The sequence below is a fragment of the Lepidochelys olivacea genome (assembly GCF_965140295.1).
Source record: "Lepidochelys olivacea isolate rLepOli2 genome assembly, chromosome: 5".
NCBI lineage: Eukaryota > Metazoa > Chordata > Testudines > Cheloniidae > Lepidochelys > Lepidochelys olivacea.
Genome location: NC_140415.1, coordinates 121,999,827 through 122,014,714, shown reverse-complemented (window position 1 = coordinate 122,014,714; position 14,888 = coordinate 121,999,827). Strand labels below are relative to the sequence as shown.

The 14,888-nt window shown below is 44.5% G+C and overlaps 1 protein-coding gene across 3 annotated transcripts in view; it reads left to right on the top strand.

Moving 5' to 3' along the window:
* Window positions 1-14,888, top strand: part of PTBP3 (polypyrimidine tract binding protein 3) — a 119,062-nt gene that overhangs the window by 84,726 nt on the left and 19,448 nt on the right. For all 3 annotated transcript variants that reach the window (XM_084628912.1, XM_084628914.1, XM_084628913.1), the window contains 2 exons: window positions 399-509; window positions 9,553-9,727. In XM_084628912.1, the coding sequence (XP_084485038.1) occupies window positions 399-509; window positions 9,553-9,727 (286 nt within the window). The remainder of the gene's footprint in view (window positions 1-398; window positions 510-9,552; window positions 9,728-14,888) is intronic.

Sequence of the window (14,888 nt, the reverse complement as noted above, 5' to 3'; positions counted from 1 at the left end):
GCTTTGTGAAACCCCACTTCTCAAACCAATACTCCAATGTATTCCAGCATCTCTGGAGGTCTAGAACAAAGGCTCTCTCTCTTTATGCAAGTTCTGAGCAAGTTCTGTGGCATGTAACTTGAGAGACAGTGACTCTTGCTCTTGGAGAGAATTAACTTTTTATTTTTTTTATTTTTTTTTGCCGGACGTGGAGGAAGTTAGTGGCCAGTAGAAAATATTATGAACTTGCCTCCAAAACATGGATTCTGATAGAACTGAGAATTATTTTGTTCATTTCGAATATAAAATTATTCCTGAAAAACAGTATCTCAAGAGCTAAAATTGTGTACTGTAGCTTTAAAAGTATACAGATACAGTTTTAAAAGTCCAAATTATTTATTTCTTGATTTATTTTTTAGATTTTCTCCAAGTTTGGAACTGTCTTGAAGATTATCACCTTCACAAAGAACAATCAGTTTCAGGCCTTGCTTCAGTATGCTGATCCAATGAATGCACATTATGCCAAAATGGTAAGCATAAAGATATACATCTGACCTATTTAGTCAACATAAAATAAATTACAGAAACATTCTTTACATGTACATGGTTTTGCTATGAGCTGCACTAGTGTTAGGGTTTCTTGACACTCTAGTAATATTTAAATTCTCTTGCTGCTCAAAGTAGCTTTAGGGTTTTGTAATTACGTTGTAGAGAATGATTTGCTGAACTTTAGTACTTTTACTACTAATTACGCATTAGTGGTCTTGAATAATTCCACCTGTGTACCTGGTCACAAGTTAAGGCTAGTACACTGCTAGTATTCCTTCTACTTACAGGAAAGAGATGCTGGTGGTGGGGGAATTTAAACTTTTCACTTGCTATCTCAGGTTCAAAAAGGAAGACAAATATCTGCGTACTGTAGGTATATATTTTTTTCCCAAAAACCTTTAAAACCCATTGTCCTTGTAATTACAAATCAGTACTGCTCTTCTGCAAAAATAAATAATTTCAGTGAAATTTTGTGTTCCTTATAAATGTTGGCTCAAAGACCTGTAAATCTGGCTCCTAATTCCTTTTAGTAGAATATAATACAGGCAAAAATGACCAGCTAATAAACTGCATGTGGTTCAAGCACAGGTTTTTTGGGGGGGCCTGTGACGATGCTTTAATAATAATTAATTAATAATCTGGCATCCTAGGTGAAGAACTTGTGGATTGCCTTCCCCATATTTCATCAGTTTGACAGGCACCTGCAACCTAACAATGAGTGCCAAAGACCTGCATTGATTTTTTTGATATAAAAAGAAATAATTTACAATTACTTGAATATTTTAAAATTTTTTATAACCAATCCCCAGTCCATATACTGCCAACTGATTCCAAAATCTGTCAATTTCTCACCCCCCACCCCACCCCCGACTTCGAGAGCACCAAGCCCTCCTTAAAAGGGTGGTGGTCAACCTGAACTTGGAGGTCGAGGAGCTAGCTGAGGAACCTGATAACCTCTTCGGTGCCATTCCCTCCTCTGCCCCAGCGTGGGTTGCATTGCTTGTTCACCAGGGGTCCTGAAGATCACCAAGTCGATGTGGCAGACCTCCTCTTCCATTCCGCCCACATCCAAGAAGTCGGAAAAGAAATAATATGCCCCCACCAAGGTGTTTTAATACCTTTACACGTACCCTTATGCAGGGTCCTTGGTCGTATCTGCTGTCAACGAAAGGGCCAGGCAGGGCCAGGCAAGTGGCACCCCCAAAAAATAATGATTCCAAGAGACTAGACTTGTTTGGCAGAAAGATTTATTCCACAGCGAGCCTCCAGTTTAGGGTCTCTAACCATCAGGCCCTACTTGGCAGGTACAATTTCAACATGTGGAAATCCGTCGGCAAGTTGAAAGAGAGCCTCCCACAGGATCAGGCGCAGGAGTTCGCCACTCTCATAGATGAGGGCGTGGCAGTAGCCAGGGGTGTCCCCCAGATGGCCTGGGACACCACAGACTCGGTGTCCAGGGTATTTACCTCTGCAATAGCCATGAGGCATAGCTCCTTATTACAGACCTCTGGGCTGTCCCAGGAGATTCAATCTACCCTCCAGGACCTCCAGTTTGAGGGAACTAACTAATGCTAGGATCCATGGCCTTAAAGACTCCTGTGCCACCCTCTGCTCCTTAGGCCTTCATACTTCTCAGCAGGCCAGGAAACAGTTGCACCTCCACCATCATCGAGGTTTTGGGGAACCCCTCATTCTGGCTCCTACAAAAAGACGGGTTTTAAGCAACTCCACCAGTCATTGTCTCATCCACCTGCTCAGCCCGGTCCTTTCAGTGATCAGTGCAGCCAGAAACAATCATTTTGAGGGTGTGCTCAAGGACGATGCCCCAGTCACTGCACTGGATCCACTCCCCATCTTCCTCAACCACCTCCACCCTTTCCAGCCAGCCTGGTCCCATATCACTTCGGACTGCTGGTGCTCAACACAGTCTCATTGGGCTATACCCTGCAGTTTGTAGCCGACTAACCCTTCCATCTCCCTTCCCCGTCCCTCTTCAGGGACGCTTCTTGTGAACAACTCCTCACTCAGGAAGTCGAAAACCTCATGAGCTTAGGGGCAGTGGAAGAGGTTCCACAAAACATGGAAGGAAAAGGGTTTTACCCCTGTTACTTCCTCATTCTGAAGGCAAAAGGGGGCTTCAGATTTATCCTACACCTGTGCCGCCCCAACAAGTCTCTCAAAAAGTTGAAATTTCACATGGTCTCCCTGGCCTCCATTATTCCCTCCCTGGATCCAGGAGACTGATATGCCGCTCCCGATCTAAAGGACACATACTTCTATATTTCCACATTCCCAGGACACTGGCGTTTCCTCCTTTTCATGTTGGGCCAGTGCCATTTCCAGTTTATGGCAATGCCCTTTGGTCTCCTGTCGGCCCCGAGAGCGTTCACAAAGCGTATAGCACCAGTGGCTGCTTACCTGAGATGTCGGGGAGTCCAGATCTACCCGTACCTCGACAACTGGTGGATAAGGGGCTGGTCCTCAGATCAGGTGCGGAGGCATCTCGATCTGGTCTGTTCCACCTGCCACAACCTGGGCCTAATAACAAATGACAAAAAGTCAACCTTCACCCCACTACAATGTATAGAATTCATTGGGGCAGTACTCGACTCCACTCAAGCCAGAGCCTTCCTCCGCAAGACTCTGTTCCAAAACCATGGTGGACCTCATCTCATCTCTGCGTGCCCAGCCACTCATCACCGCCACTCATCACCACCACCCACACGTTCCTGAGACTGTTGAGTCACATGGCAGCATGCACTTACGTAGTTAGGCACGCGCAACTCCACATGGCTGGCATTGGTCTGTCCTCAACCAGCACAGTATGGACTGGGTGATCAGGGTTCCGGACAGCGTACTGTCGTTCCTTAGCTGGTGGCAAGATCCCGCATTGGTGCGGGAGGGAGTCCCTTTCGCAACCCCAGTTTTGTTAGTGATTCTGGTTTCCGATGCTTCAGACCTGGGTTGGGGAGGCCACCTGAGCAATCTCTGTACTCAAGGCTGTTGGTCCAGTCACAATCAGTCACTGCACATCAATGTCAGGGAGCTTAGGGCGGTTCACCTAGCCTGCCAAGCCTTTTGGCCTCGCATACAAGGCAAGATGGTTCAGGTCCTCACGGACAACATGGTCACAGTCTTCTGTATCAACAAGCAGGGGGGAGCCAGGTTGTCTGCCCTATGGTAGGAATAGCTCCAGCTCTGGGATTTCTGCCTGCAGAACGATATCCACCTTGTGGCCATCCCAGGGGCCAGGAACACTTGGGCAAATCACCTTAGGAGGACATTCTTGTCTTGCCACGAGTGGTCTCTTTACCCGGAGGTGGTCAGTTCTGTGTTCCGCAGGTGGGGAACTCCCCAGGGGGACCTGTTTGCATCCAGACAGAACAGTAAATGCCACAATTTCTGCTCGTTCCAAGGCAGGGACAAGGGATCCCTGTTGGCCACCTTCCTGCTCCCGTGATCGGGGGCTCTGATGTATGCCTTCCCTCCAGTGCCGTTGCAGCCCAAGGTCCTCATGGAAGATCAAGCAGGACAGGGTGAAGGTCATCCTCATAGTGCTGGCTTGCCCACGCCAACACTGGTTCAGCACGCTGCTGGATGTCTTGGTGGCAACCCTGTTCCGGATGCCACTCAGGGCGGACCTTTTGTCCCAGAACCACATCAGTCTCCTGCACCCGAACCTGGTGGCACTTCATCTGATGGCTTGGCTGCTGCGTGGCTAAATGCGCAGGAACAGCACTGCTCATCTGAGATCCAGCGAGTCCTGTTGGGCAATAGAAAGCCCTCCACCAGGGCCACCTACTTGGCCAAATGGAAGTGATTCACCTGCTGGATGGCGTATAAGGGGGCTTGTCCTGAGCAAGCTCCGTTGTAGATCATTCTAGACTACCTCCTGCACCTCAAGCTTCAGGGCTTTTCGCTCTCCTCCATCAAGGTCCATGTAGCCGCCGTCTCTGCCTTCCACCCACCGATTGAAGGCAGGTCAGTTTTCTCTCAAGACATCAGTCAGATTCCTCCAAGGCCAAAGCCACATAAGTTGGAGGAGGAGTGCAGGCTACATACCCTGGACTTCAGGAGGGCTCTGGCCTTCTACATTGAAAGGAGCAATCCTTTTCGCAAGACAACACAATTATTCGTTGCTGTGGCTGACAGGCTGAAAGGTCATCCTGTTTCTGTACAGAGGATTTCCTGCTGGATCACGGCCTGCATTCGCTTTTGCTATGATCAATCAAAGGTGCTGCCCCCGCTGATCATCACCACCCACTTGACCAGGGCGCAGGCCTCTTCGGCAGACTTTTTGGCCCAAGTGCCTATCTAGTACATCTGTAGGCGGCCACCTGGTTGTCAGTCCATACCCTCACATCCCACCATGTGGTTATGCAGTAGGCCTGGGATTATGCGGGCTTCTGTAGAGCAGTACTGTAAGCCTCCAAGCTGTGAACTGCGAGCCCACCTCCATAGCTACTGCTTGTGATTCACCTAAACTGGAATCCACACGAGCAATGGTTACCTACCTTTCATAACTGTCTTCAAGATGTGTTGCTCATGTCCATTCCATTACCTGCCCTCCTGTCCCTCTGTTGGAGTTACTGGCAAGAAGGAACTGAGAGGGCGTAGGGTTGCCGGCACCTGATATATCACCACATGAGAGTGCCACTCCAGAGGGGGTCACAGCCAGCCCTATAGATACCGCTAAGCCAAAAGTCTCCGACAACCGTACACATGTGCATGCAGACACCTAGAATGTAATGGACATGAGCAACACATCTCAAAGAACAACAGTTACGAAAGGTAGGTAGCCGTTTTTTCCTGAAGCAAATACAGAAATTTAAATAATTTTAGATATATTTTCTAAGTTTTTTTGCCTTCTTTCAGAATGGGCTTGATAAAGTCCTGAGGGTCTGCAACCTCGTAGTCATAGTGATAAGGATTTAAAGAATAGAACATTTTTAGATGTGAGTTCTTTTCCATCTCTATAGGCCGCCTTCTCCATTTCTCTGCCAACACACAGCTATGTGGACTCTTCTCTGAATGTGGTGGGATCTTTGTTCAGAGGTGCTGACAAGTTTTTATGCACTCCTTTAATTATGTGAGATCTTAGGTTAAATGCACTTTCTGGTATCTCTTAACACCTAAGAAAAACCTTAGTCCTTACCCTTAAAATTGTCTTTGGGGCTATCTAAGCAAGGAAAGACAGAGAACTTCATGCTCTTTAAAGCAGGGATCCCTACCTGTGTGTTACTTAGGAGAAAATTCTCATTCTTTTTCCTGGTTTCAGAGTAACAGCCGTGTTAGTCTGTGTTCGCAAAAAGAAAAGGAGTACTTGTGGCACCTTAGAGACTAACCAGTTTATTTGAGCATAAGCTTTCGTGAGCTGCAGCTCACTTCGTCGGATGCATACTGTGGAAAATACAGATGATGTTGGTTTTTATACACACAAATCGTGAAAAAAATGGGTGTTTATCACCACAAAAGGTTTTCTCTCCCCCCACCCCACTCTCCTGCTGGTCAGAGTAACAGCCGTGGGGGGGGGGAGAGAACCTTTTGTAGTGATAAACACCCATTTTTTCATGATTTGTGTGTATAAATATCAACATCTTCTGTATTTTTCACAGTATGCATCTGATGAAGTGAGCTGTAGCTCACGAAAGCTTATGCTCAAATAAACTGGTTAGTCTCTAAGATGCCACAAGTAATCCTATTCTTTTTCCTCTTACGTTCTACTTACTCAGGAAGTATTTTACCTTGTTCTGTTTCCATAAGACTCACTCTTTGGGACATTTGTAGAATAGTAACTTTTCTGTTTGGTTTTTCCAGAGTCTGTCATAGATGGCTCACCTGGTTTTTTGGTTTTGTGGGAGTGGAACTAGGGCTATGTTTTCCTGGACTATTTTCTATGCAGCTCTTAGAATAAATAGAACTGTTGGTGCTTAGGAACTGTAGCTGAGCTGTGTCAGCCAGTCTATCTCCATTACACCCAGCATGCAGCAGCACATCTCCGCAGCAGCACAGTTTACTGCAAGCACATCAAACCTACCCTCTGGTCCCTGTGGTGGCTTCATATAGAATACCATGTCAAATTCAAGGCCTTGTTCCTTACCTTTAGGACACTTAATGGTCTGGACCCATGATACCTAAAAGAGTACCTAAAGCTCTGAGATCAGGACTTCAGTCAATAACTCTGCTCCTCAGGCACAGTGGAGCTGTCTGCCTCCAACACAGATGAGCTTTACACTTGTGGTAGAGCTTTGTCCATGCTGGCTCAAGACCAGAACAAACTTCCACAGGAATTAAGAACCACCAGAGAACTTTCGTTCCAAGTGCAAGGCACAGATCTTCAACCTTACCCTTTGCTAATATAAACATACAGCTCAGCATACTTATATTTAAAGTTTTCAAAGTTCCATCCAGTTTACCCCAGGTAGGGGGAGAAAGGGAGCAAGAACTACATGAGAGATGCAAGTTATGTTGCTTAAATGCACTTCTAGAACGTGCCCTTGTGCTATGGTGATGAGGGCTGAATAAGACCTTGACTAGAATAGGGAAGTGACATCTTGAGTTTTGCTTTATTTCCTGTCTCCTCCTGATGTCAAAAGGAGCTACCTATGTTATCTGGGCTAATATTAGAGACATGAAGAAATTCAAATTAACAGAAATTCTCTCTCTCTCAGCTCGGTTTCTCTCTGATCCTGCAGTGAATTTATATTTCTGTGCTGCTGACACTAGTCTAAGAAACTGTCAAACCAGAATTATGACTTTACTGCAAAATCAAATAGCTGGATAATATGGATTGCACAGAGACAGGAGGCACAAATTTGAAATATTTTAATTAACTAATGTAGTAAATTCAGAATCATGAAGACAGTCTCATATGTTTTTCTAAAGTGACCATTACTGTGGTATATTGGAACTACAAAATTAACAGGAAGTTCTCTTCAAAATAGGAGTAAGATCCACTCTTTCGCTTTTTTTGGAGTCTTTCTATTTTGTGTTGATATGTGATTTTCCTGGACAAGGTGAGGTTTGCAGAATGCCCTAAAGCTGGAAAGACTCATCTTGGATCTCCTTCTGGTTTGCAGTTCCATAGATTAGGAACTGTCTGCTGAGAAGCCCCTACCTTTTCAATAAAATGGCTGAGAAACCTACCTTGAATTTATTACTCACTAGTGGTGAACTTAATTTATTAAAATTGCATAGTAGCCTATACCCTACAAAGTTTGTTTAGTTTAACTGTTCTTAGATAAAAATCTTCATGATATAGTTACTCTTTTAAAAAGCTTTTAAAAATATTTTACTTGTTTTGACTTTGGGCTAACAATATTGCATAACATGTATCGCTTATCTGTAAATAACAATTTTGAAGTTTTTGGATAGTTTATCTTTTACTTTCAACAATTGTCTCTTTTTTTCTTTTGTCAGCCTGACTCATTTACGCTAAGCCCATGTGTACATACAAAAGTTGTACAGCTTTAATATATCAGTATACTACAAGTCATACTAGTTAGGCGATACAACTCTCCTTGTGCAGTACTGGAGAAGGAATAAGCTGTACTGGTGTATAAGCAATGCATTGTACTTGTATGACTTTAAATAAAAAGAAATTCACACCCATAACCAGATGTTATACCATTACAAAATTTTTGTGGCCCAGGCCTTATTATGTATCAGGTAACGGATTCTTGAAAATGGACCTCAGGCATGCCGCTTCCGCTTATCTTTCTTTGGTTTCTTAGAATGTGAGCATTGATATAGGTGAGAGATGACTCTTGCTACAAAATTTTTGTTATTGTAGCTTTCCTTATGCAGAGCATATTACTTTTGTGGTTGTTCATGTTAATTTTTTCAGGTAATTGCATAGCTGAAAGAGAAAAAAGTCCGAAATCAATAACTAAATGTGTAGACTTATTTTCAGGCAAACTTACAAACAAACTGAATCATGTTCTTATGTTTATTTTGAGACCAGAGTTCAGGCATTGCACGTGCATTTTATTTTTCGGTAATGTGATAAAGCTTCACATTCTGTACTAAGTCTGATATTTATTTACGTTAAGGCCACTTTGCACTGCTCTGCCAGCATAAAGGGACCTTACACTCACTGTAAGACCTCTTTACATTGCTTTGGCAGTGCCAAATGGCCACGCTTTAAATGAGAATCCTACCCAAGGGATTAATGATCACCTGATCATTCCATGTTTTAGCCTGGTAGCCATTTTGTGGTGGCCTTTCTGCCGTCTTCATATAACTTGTAAACTATTGAGTAAAAGAAGTTTTCAATACCAAGAGAATGTTTTATTTGGAGTTAAGGTGGCTGACTGGTAAAGACGTTTAATTCAATTTTTCTAGGGATTTGCGGATCATTATTTTTATTTCAATATAACAGAATCTGAAATCATAACTGGTAATCTGTGGAAAATATGTAGCCTCTGATTTTTTTTTCCTTTGTTTTTTATGATGAGGTCCTAGGAGAGTACTCAAGTGTGCTTGTGCAGAAAAGATTTTGATGCTTCAAAAGAGCATAATCAAGACACATTCAGTTAATTTATCCTTTCCTAGTGGTGTGAGGGTAGCTCTATAAAGAGTAACTCTAATTTACTGCTCTTGAGCCAACATCCACAAATTCCAGTGGTCTGTTGTTCCAAAACCCCCCCAAACGAATATCACTGCCACTATTTTATAGTGAATGTTTAAATGTGGAAGATGTCTAAGGCTTAAAAGCATGAATCTGTAGCATCATATAAGGAGACCAGGCTCTGTAGCTGGGGGCCATACAAGGCCCCGTTAGCTGTGGATTGGCAGAGAGAGAGAGAGATACCTAACAGATACTGACCCAGTAGGTTACACTAATATTCTAGAAAGTAAGGATCTGTGGCTGAAAGTGGTGCAATGGCTAGTCTGGAATGGTCCAACAACTTCTTAAAGGTTGCTGTTAGTGTGGATTTGAATTGGAGTAAATATAGGTAGATAGATATGTGAATGGTAAACATGTTTTGCCTTTTTAAACTTTACAACCACTTTTTTCTCTAGGCTCTGGATGGCCAGAATATCTACAACGCATGCTGCACTCTGCGTATTGATTTCTCCAAGTTAACAAGCCTTAATGTAAAATACAACAATGACAAAAGCAGAGACTTCACTCGCCTTGACCTTCCTTCTGGCGATGGCCAGCCCTCCCTTGACCCCAACATGGCTGCCACTTTTGGTAAGGAAACCCCCCCTTCTAAGTAAATATAATGGAGGAAGTCCCTCTCTGCTTTTTATGTTGTATTGCCCTTTAGGAATTTCCACTCTCATTTTCCAAGGTTCCTAAAGGAGAGTGACACTAGTGAATCTAAAGTACACAATGCCAATAAAGTGTTAAAGAAAAAAATCTACTCCTGGAAAATAAGTGAATATCTTTAACTGAAATTACCCAACCATTCTTCAGACTTTTAATGCCAAAAGCATTCTGTGAACATTATTTACTCACCACCAGGCAAAATTTCCTTAGTAGTATTCTGAACTATTCTCCCCCCTCCACCCACGTCTGGACCCTCCACTGTGCTTCCCACACCCAGACCCCCCTGCCAAACTCTGTCCCCCCCGACATCCATACCCCCCCTGCTGAGCCCCAACTACCATCACCTGGACCCTCCTGCAGAGTCCCATTACCTTTGCACCCAGAACCCCCCAACAAGCTCCTGTGCATCCACATCCCTCCCGCACCCAGATCCCCCACTGAGCCGCCTGCACCCAGATTGTCCCACACAGACCCCTCTCAACCCACACCTGGATCCCCCCACTCTAAGCCTCTTCATACTTGCAAACTGCCTTGCTGAGCCGCAGGAGCCTGCCTGCCCACACCTGGTGCGCCTGGCATGGAGGGTGGGTGCTTCTGGGGCAGGCCAAGTCCTTGTGCTGTGTCAGGGTTGGGTGCAGCTTCACTGCTGAGTCTGTGTCAGGGGTGGTGGGAGCTGCACAGTGATCTCCCACCTCAGTACAGCCAGTGGCCTGTGCTCTCCAGTACCGTGCTGGAGCCTCCACATTTATTTGAGAAATAAAATTTGCAGAATTTTAAAATATTGTGCTCATAATTTTAAATTTTTTGGTTCAAAATTCCCTCAGGAATGTAGTTATGATGCCCCTTTACCACAAATTAAGTGTAGTTTTGCTTCTCACTGTTCCTTGTGTATCTACACCAGGGGTGGGCAAACTTTTTGGCCTGAGGGCCATATCTGGGTATGGAAATTGTATGGCTGGCCATGAATGCTCACAAAATTGGGGGTGGAGTGCAGGAGGGGGTGAGGGCTCTGAGGTTGGGCCAGAAATGACGAGTTCAGGGTGTGGGAGTGGGCTTCGGACTGGGGTGGGGGGTTGGAGGGCAGGGGTAGTGAGGGCTCCAGCTGGGGGTGCAGGCTCTGGGGTGGGGCTGGAGATGAGGGCCGTAATTTGCCCACCCCAATCTATACTATACTGTGAGTTTGTAATTGAACTTCACTTCTTCTTCATGGTTTTTGGCTTTTTAAAGAGTTTTTCGCTTTTTATCACTAAGTAGGGGGTTTGCATCTCTCCTTAGTAGAATTTCTTTTGTTGGTTTTGGGAATGTAGAAATTGCCATAGTGAATCAGACTAAAAATTCATCCACTCATTATATTCTCTCCAACTGTGGTCAGTGCCGGATGCTGTAAAGGGAGGTGTAAGAACCCCATGTTAGGTATATGTGGTATTTTCTGCCCCCCTGCAAGAACTTATCCTGATCTCTTAGTTAAAGATTGCCTTGAGAGCATGAGGTTTAATATTCCTCCGACATTTATAATTAATTTTTAAAATTTTTAAATTTTAAATCGATATTTTTGGTATCTATAAATGGTGGTAGTGTTTGGAACTTGGTATTTTCTCAGCCTCAACAACTTCTGGTGGCAATGAGTTCCACAGTTTAACTATGCATTGTGCGGAAAAGTATTTCCTTTTGTTGGTTTTAAATTTGCCATCTTTTAATTTCATTGAACGTTCCCTCAGGAATGAGGTATGGAAGTAAAAATTTCTAAGTAGGTATGATTTTGGGGGAGGGATTGTGTTTGTGAAAGACTAGTTTAAGTGAAATATTGGAATATGAGCTGCTTTGCTTACTGATCAGCTTTTGTAAAATTTAAAAACTGGAGATGTATTATAAGTAGTTTTAACAATTTATTGTGGGTAAAGGTATTAATTGAGTGATACTAAGGATTTAAAGAGACCATATTTGAGACGTGTTGTAGCCATATACACTTGTATTCCACAAGGCTGCTTAACAGTTAATGCACTGCAGTTATGACAGCAGAAGAGACCAAAAATTCCAATATATTGGCTGTCATGTTGGTATTGTGGCTTTGGCAATTTTATTTAAACAACCTTAATGGTAATGGAAATTATGAAAAAGAGGCATTTGACTAGCTGAAGGAGATGTAGCCATCTGTGCTATTTTGACAAGTATTTCCAGCTTTCTTGGCAGACAGCAACTACAGCTGACAAGTGAGATTTCTAGCTCTTGGCTGTTGGATGGGTCTTCATTAAGGGCCAAATGCTTCCCTTGTTGTGTACAAAAATAAAATATATTTCTGTAGTGCAGTCCAACTGGTCAAAGTGCTACAAACATGGGTAAGAAAATCTTATTTTCCTCTAGCACAGTATAACTTTTCGATGTAGTCCTGAGATGACTCTCTTTGCTGTTTGCTTGTAGGGGTTTTGTTAGGAAGTATGCACATAATCATACACTCATAGAATATCAGGGTTGGAAGGGACATCAGGAGGTCATCTAGTCCAACCCCCTGCTCAAAGCACGATCAATCCCTGACTAAATCATCCCAGCCAGGGCTTTGTCAAGCCTGACCTTAAAAACTTCTAAGGAAGGAGATTCCACCACCTCCCCAGGTAACACATTCCAGTGTTCCACCACCCTCCTAGTGAAAAAGTTTTTCCTAATATCCAACCTAAACCTCCCCCACTGCAACTTGAGACCATTACTCCTTGTTCTGTCATCAGCTACCACTGAGAACAGTCTAGAGCCATCCTCTTTGGAACCCCCTTTCAGGTAGTTGAAAGCAGCTATCAAATCCCCCCTCATTCTTCTCTTCCGCAGACTAAACAATCCCAGTTCCCTCAGCCTCTCCTCATAACTCATGTGCTCCAGTTCCCTAATCATTTTTGTTGCCCTCCTCTGGACTCTTTCCAATTTTTCCACATCTTTCTTGTAGTGTGGGGCCCAAAACTGGACACAGTACTCCAGATGAGGCCTCACCAATGTCGAATAGAGGGGAACGATCACGTCCCTCGACCTGCTGGCAGTGCCCCTACATATACATCCCAAAATGCCATTGGCCTTCTTGGCAACAAGTGCACACTGTTGACTCCTATCCAGCTTCTCGTCCACTGTAACCCCTAGGTCCTTTTCTGCAGAACTGCTGCTGAGCCATTCGGTCCCTAGTCTGTAGCGGTGCATGGGGTTCTTCCGTCCTAAGTGCAGGACTCTGCACTTGTCCTTGTTAAACGTCATCAGATTTCTTTTGGCCCAATCCTCTAATTTGTCTAGGTCCCTCTGTATCCTATCCCTACCCTCCAGTGTATCTACCTCTCCTCCCAGCTTAGTGTCAGCTGCAAACTTGCTGAAGATGCAATCCACACCATCCTCCAGATCATTTATGAAGATATTGAACAAAACCGGCCCGAGGAGCGACCCTTGGGGCACTCCACTTGATACCGGCTGCCAACTAGACATGGAGCCATTGATCACTACCCGTTGAGCCCGACAATCTAGCCAACTTTCTATGCACCTTATAGTCCATTCATCCAGCCCATACTTCTTTAACTTGCTGGGAAGAATACTGTGGGAGACAGTGTCAAAAGCTTTGCTAAAGTCAAGGAACAACACGTCCACCGCTTTCCCCTCATCCACAGAGCCAGTTATCTCTTCATAGAAGGCAATTAGATTAGTCAGGCATGACTTGCCCTTGGTGAATCCATGCTGACTGTTCCTGATCACTTTCCTCTAAGTGCTTCAGAATTTTTAAAGATTGGCACTACACTAGCCTTTTTCCAGTCATCCGGAACTTCCCCCTATCGCCGTGAGTTTTCAAAGATAATGGCCAATGGCTCTGCAATCACTCCGCCAACTCCTTTAGCACTCTCAGATGCAGCACATTCGGCCCAATGGACTTGTGCTCGTCCAGCTTTTCTAAATAGTCCTGAACCACTTCTCTCTCCACAGAGGGCTGGTCACCTTCTCCTCGGGCTGTGCTGCCCAGTGCAGTAGTTTGGGAGCTGACCTTGTTCGTGAAGACAGAGGCAAAAAAAGCACTGAGTACATTAGCTTTTTCCACATCCTCTGTCACTAGGTTGCCTCCCTCATTCAGTAAGAGGCCCACACTTTCCTTGACTTTCTTCTTGTTGCTAACATACCTGAAGAAACCCTTCTTGTTAGTTTTAACATCTCTTGCAAGCTGAAACTCCAGGTGTGATTTGGCCTTCCTGATTTCACTCCTGCATCCCCGAGCAATATTTTTATACTCTTCCCTGATCATTTGTCCATCTTCTACTTCTTGTAAGCTTCTTTTTTGTGTTCAAGATCAGCAAGGATTTCACTGTTAAGCGAAGCTGGTCGCCTGCCATATTTACTATTCTTTCTACAGATCGGGATGGTTTGTCCCTGTAACCTCAATAAGGATTCTTTAAAATACAGCCAGCTCTCCTGGACTCCTTTCCCCCTCATGTTATTCTCCCAGGGGATCCTGCCCATCCGTTCCCTGAGGGAGTCAGTCTGCTTTTCTGAAGTCCAGGGTCCGTATTGTGCTGCTCTCCTTTCTTCCCTGTGTCAGGATCCTGAACTCGACCATCTCATGGTCACTGCCTCCCATGTTCCCATCCACTTTAGCTTCCCCTACTAATTCTTCCCAGTTTGTGAGCAGCAGGTCAAGAAGAGCTCTGCCCCTAGTTGGTTCCTCCAGCACTTGCACCAGGAAATTGTCCCCTACCCTTTCCAAAAACTTCCTGGATTGTCTGTGCACCGCTGTATTGCTCTCCCAGCAGATATCAGGGTGATTGAAGTGTCCCATGAGAACCAGGGTCTGCGATCTAGTAACTTCTGTGAGTTGCCGGAAGAAAGCCTCGTCCACCTCATCCCCCTGGTCCGGTGGTCTATAGCAGACTCCCACCACGACATCACCCTTGTTGCTCACACTTCTAAACTTAATCCAGAGACACTCAGGTTTTTCTGCAGTTTCATACTTGAGCTCTGAGCAGTCATACTGCTCCCTTACATACAGTGCAACTCCCCCACCTTTTCTGCCCTGCTTGTCCTTCCTGAACAGTTTATATCCATCCATGACAGTACTCCAGTCATGTGAGTTATC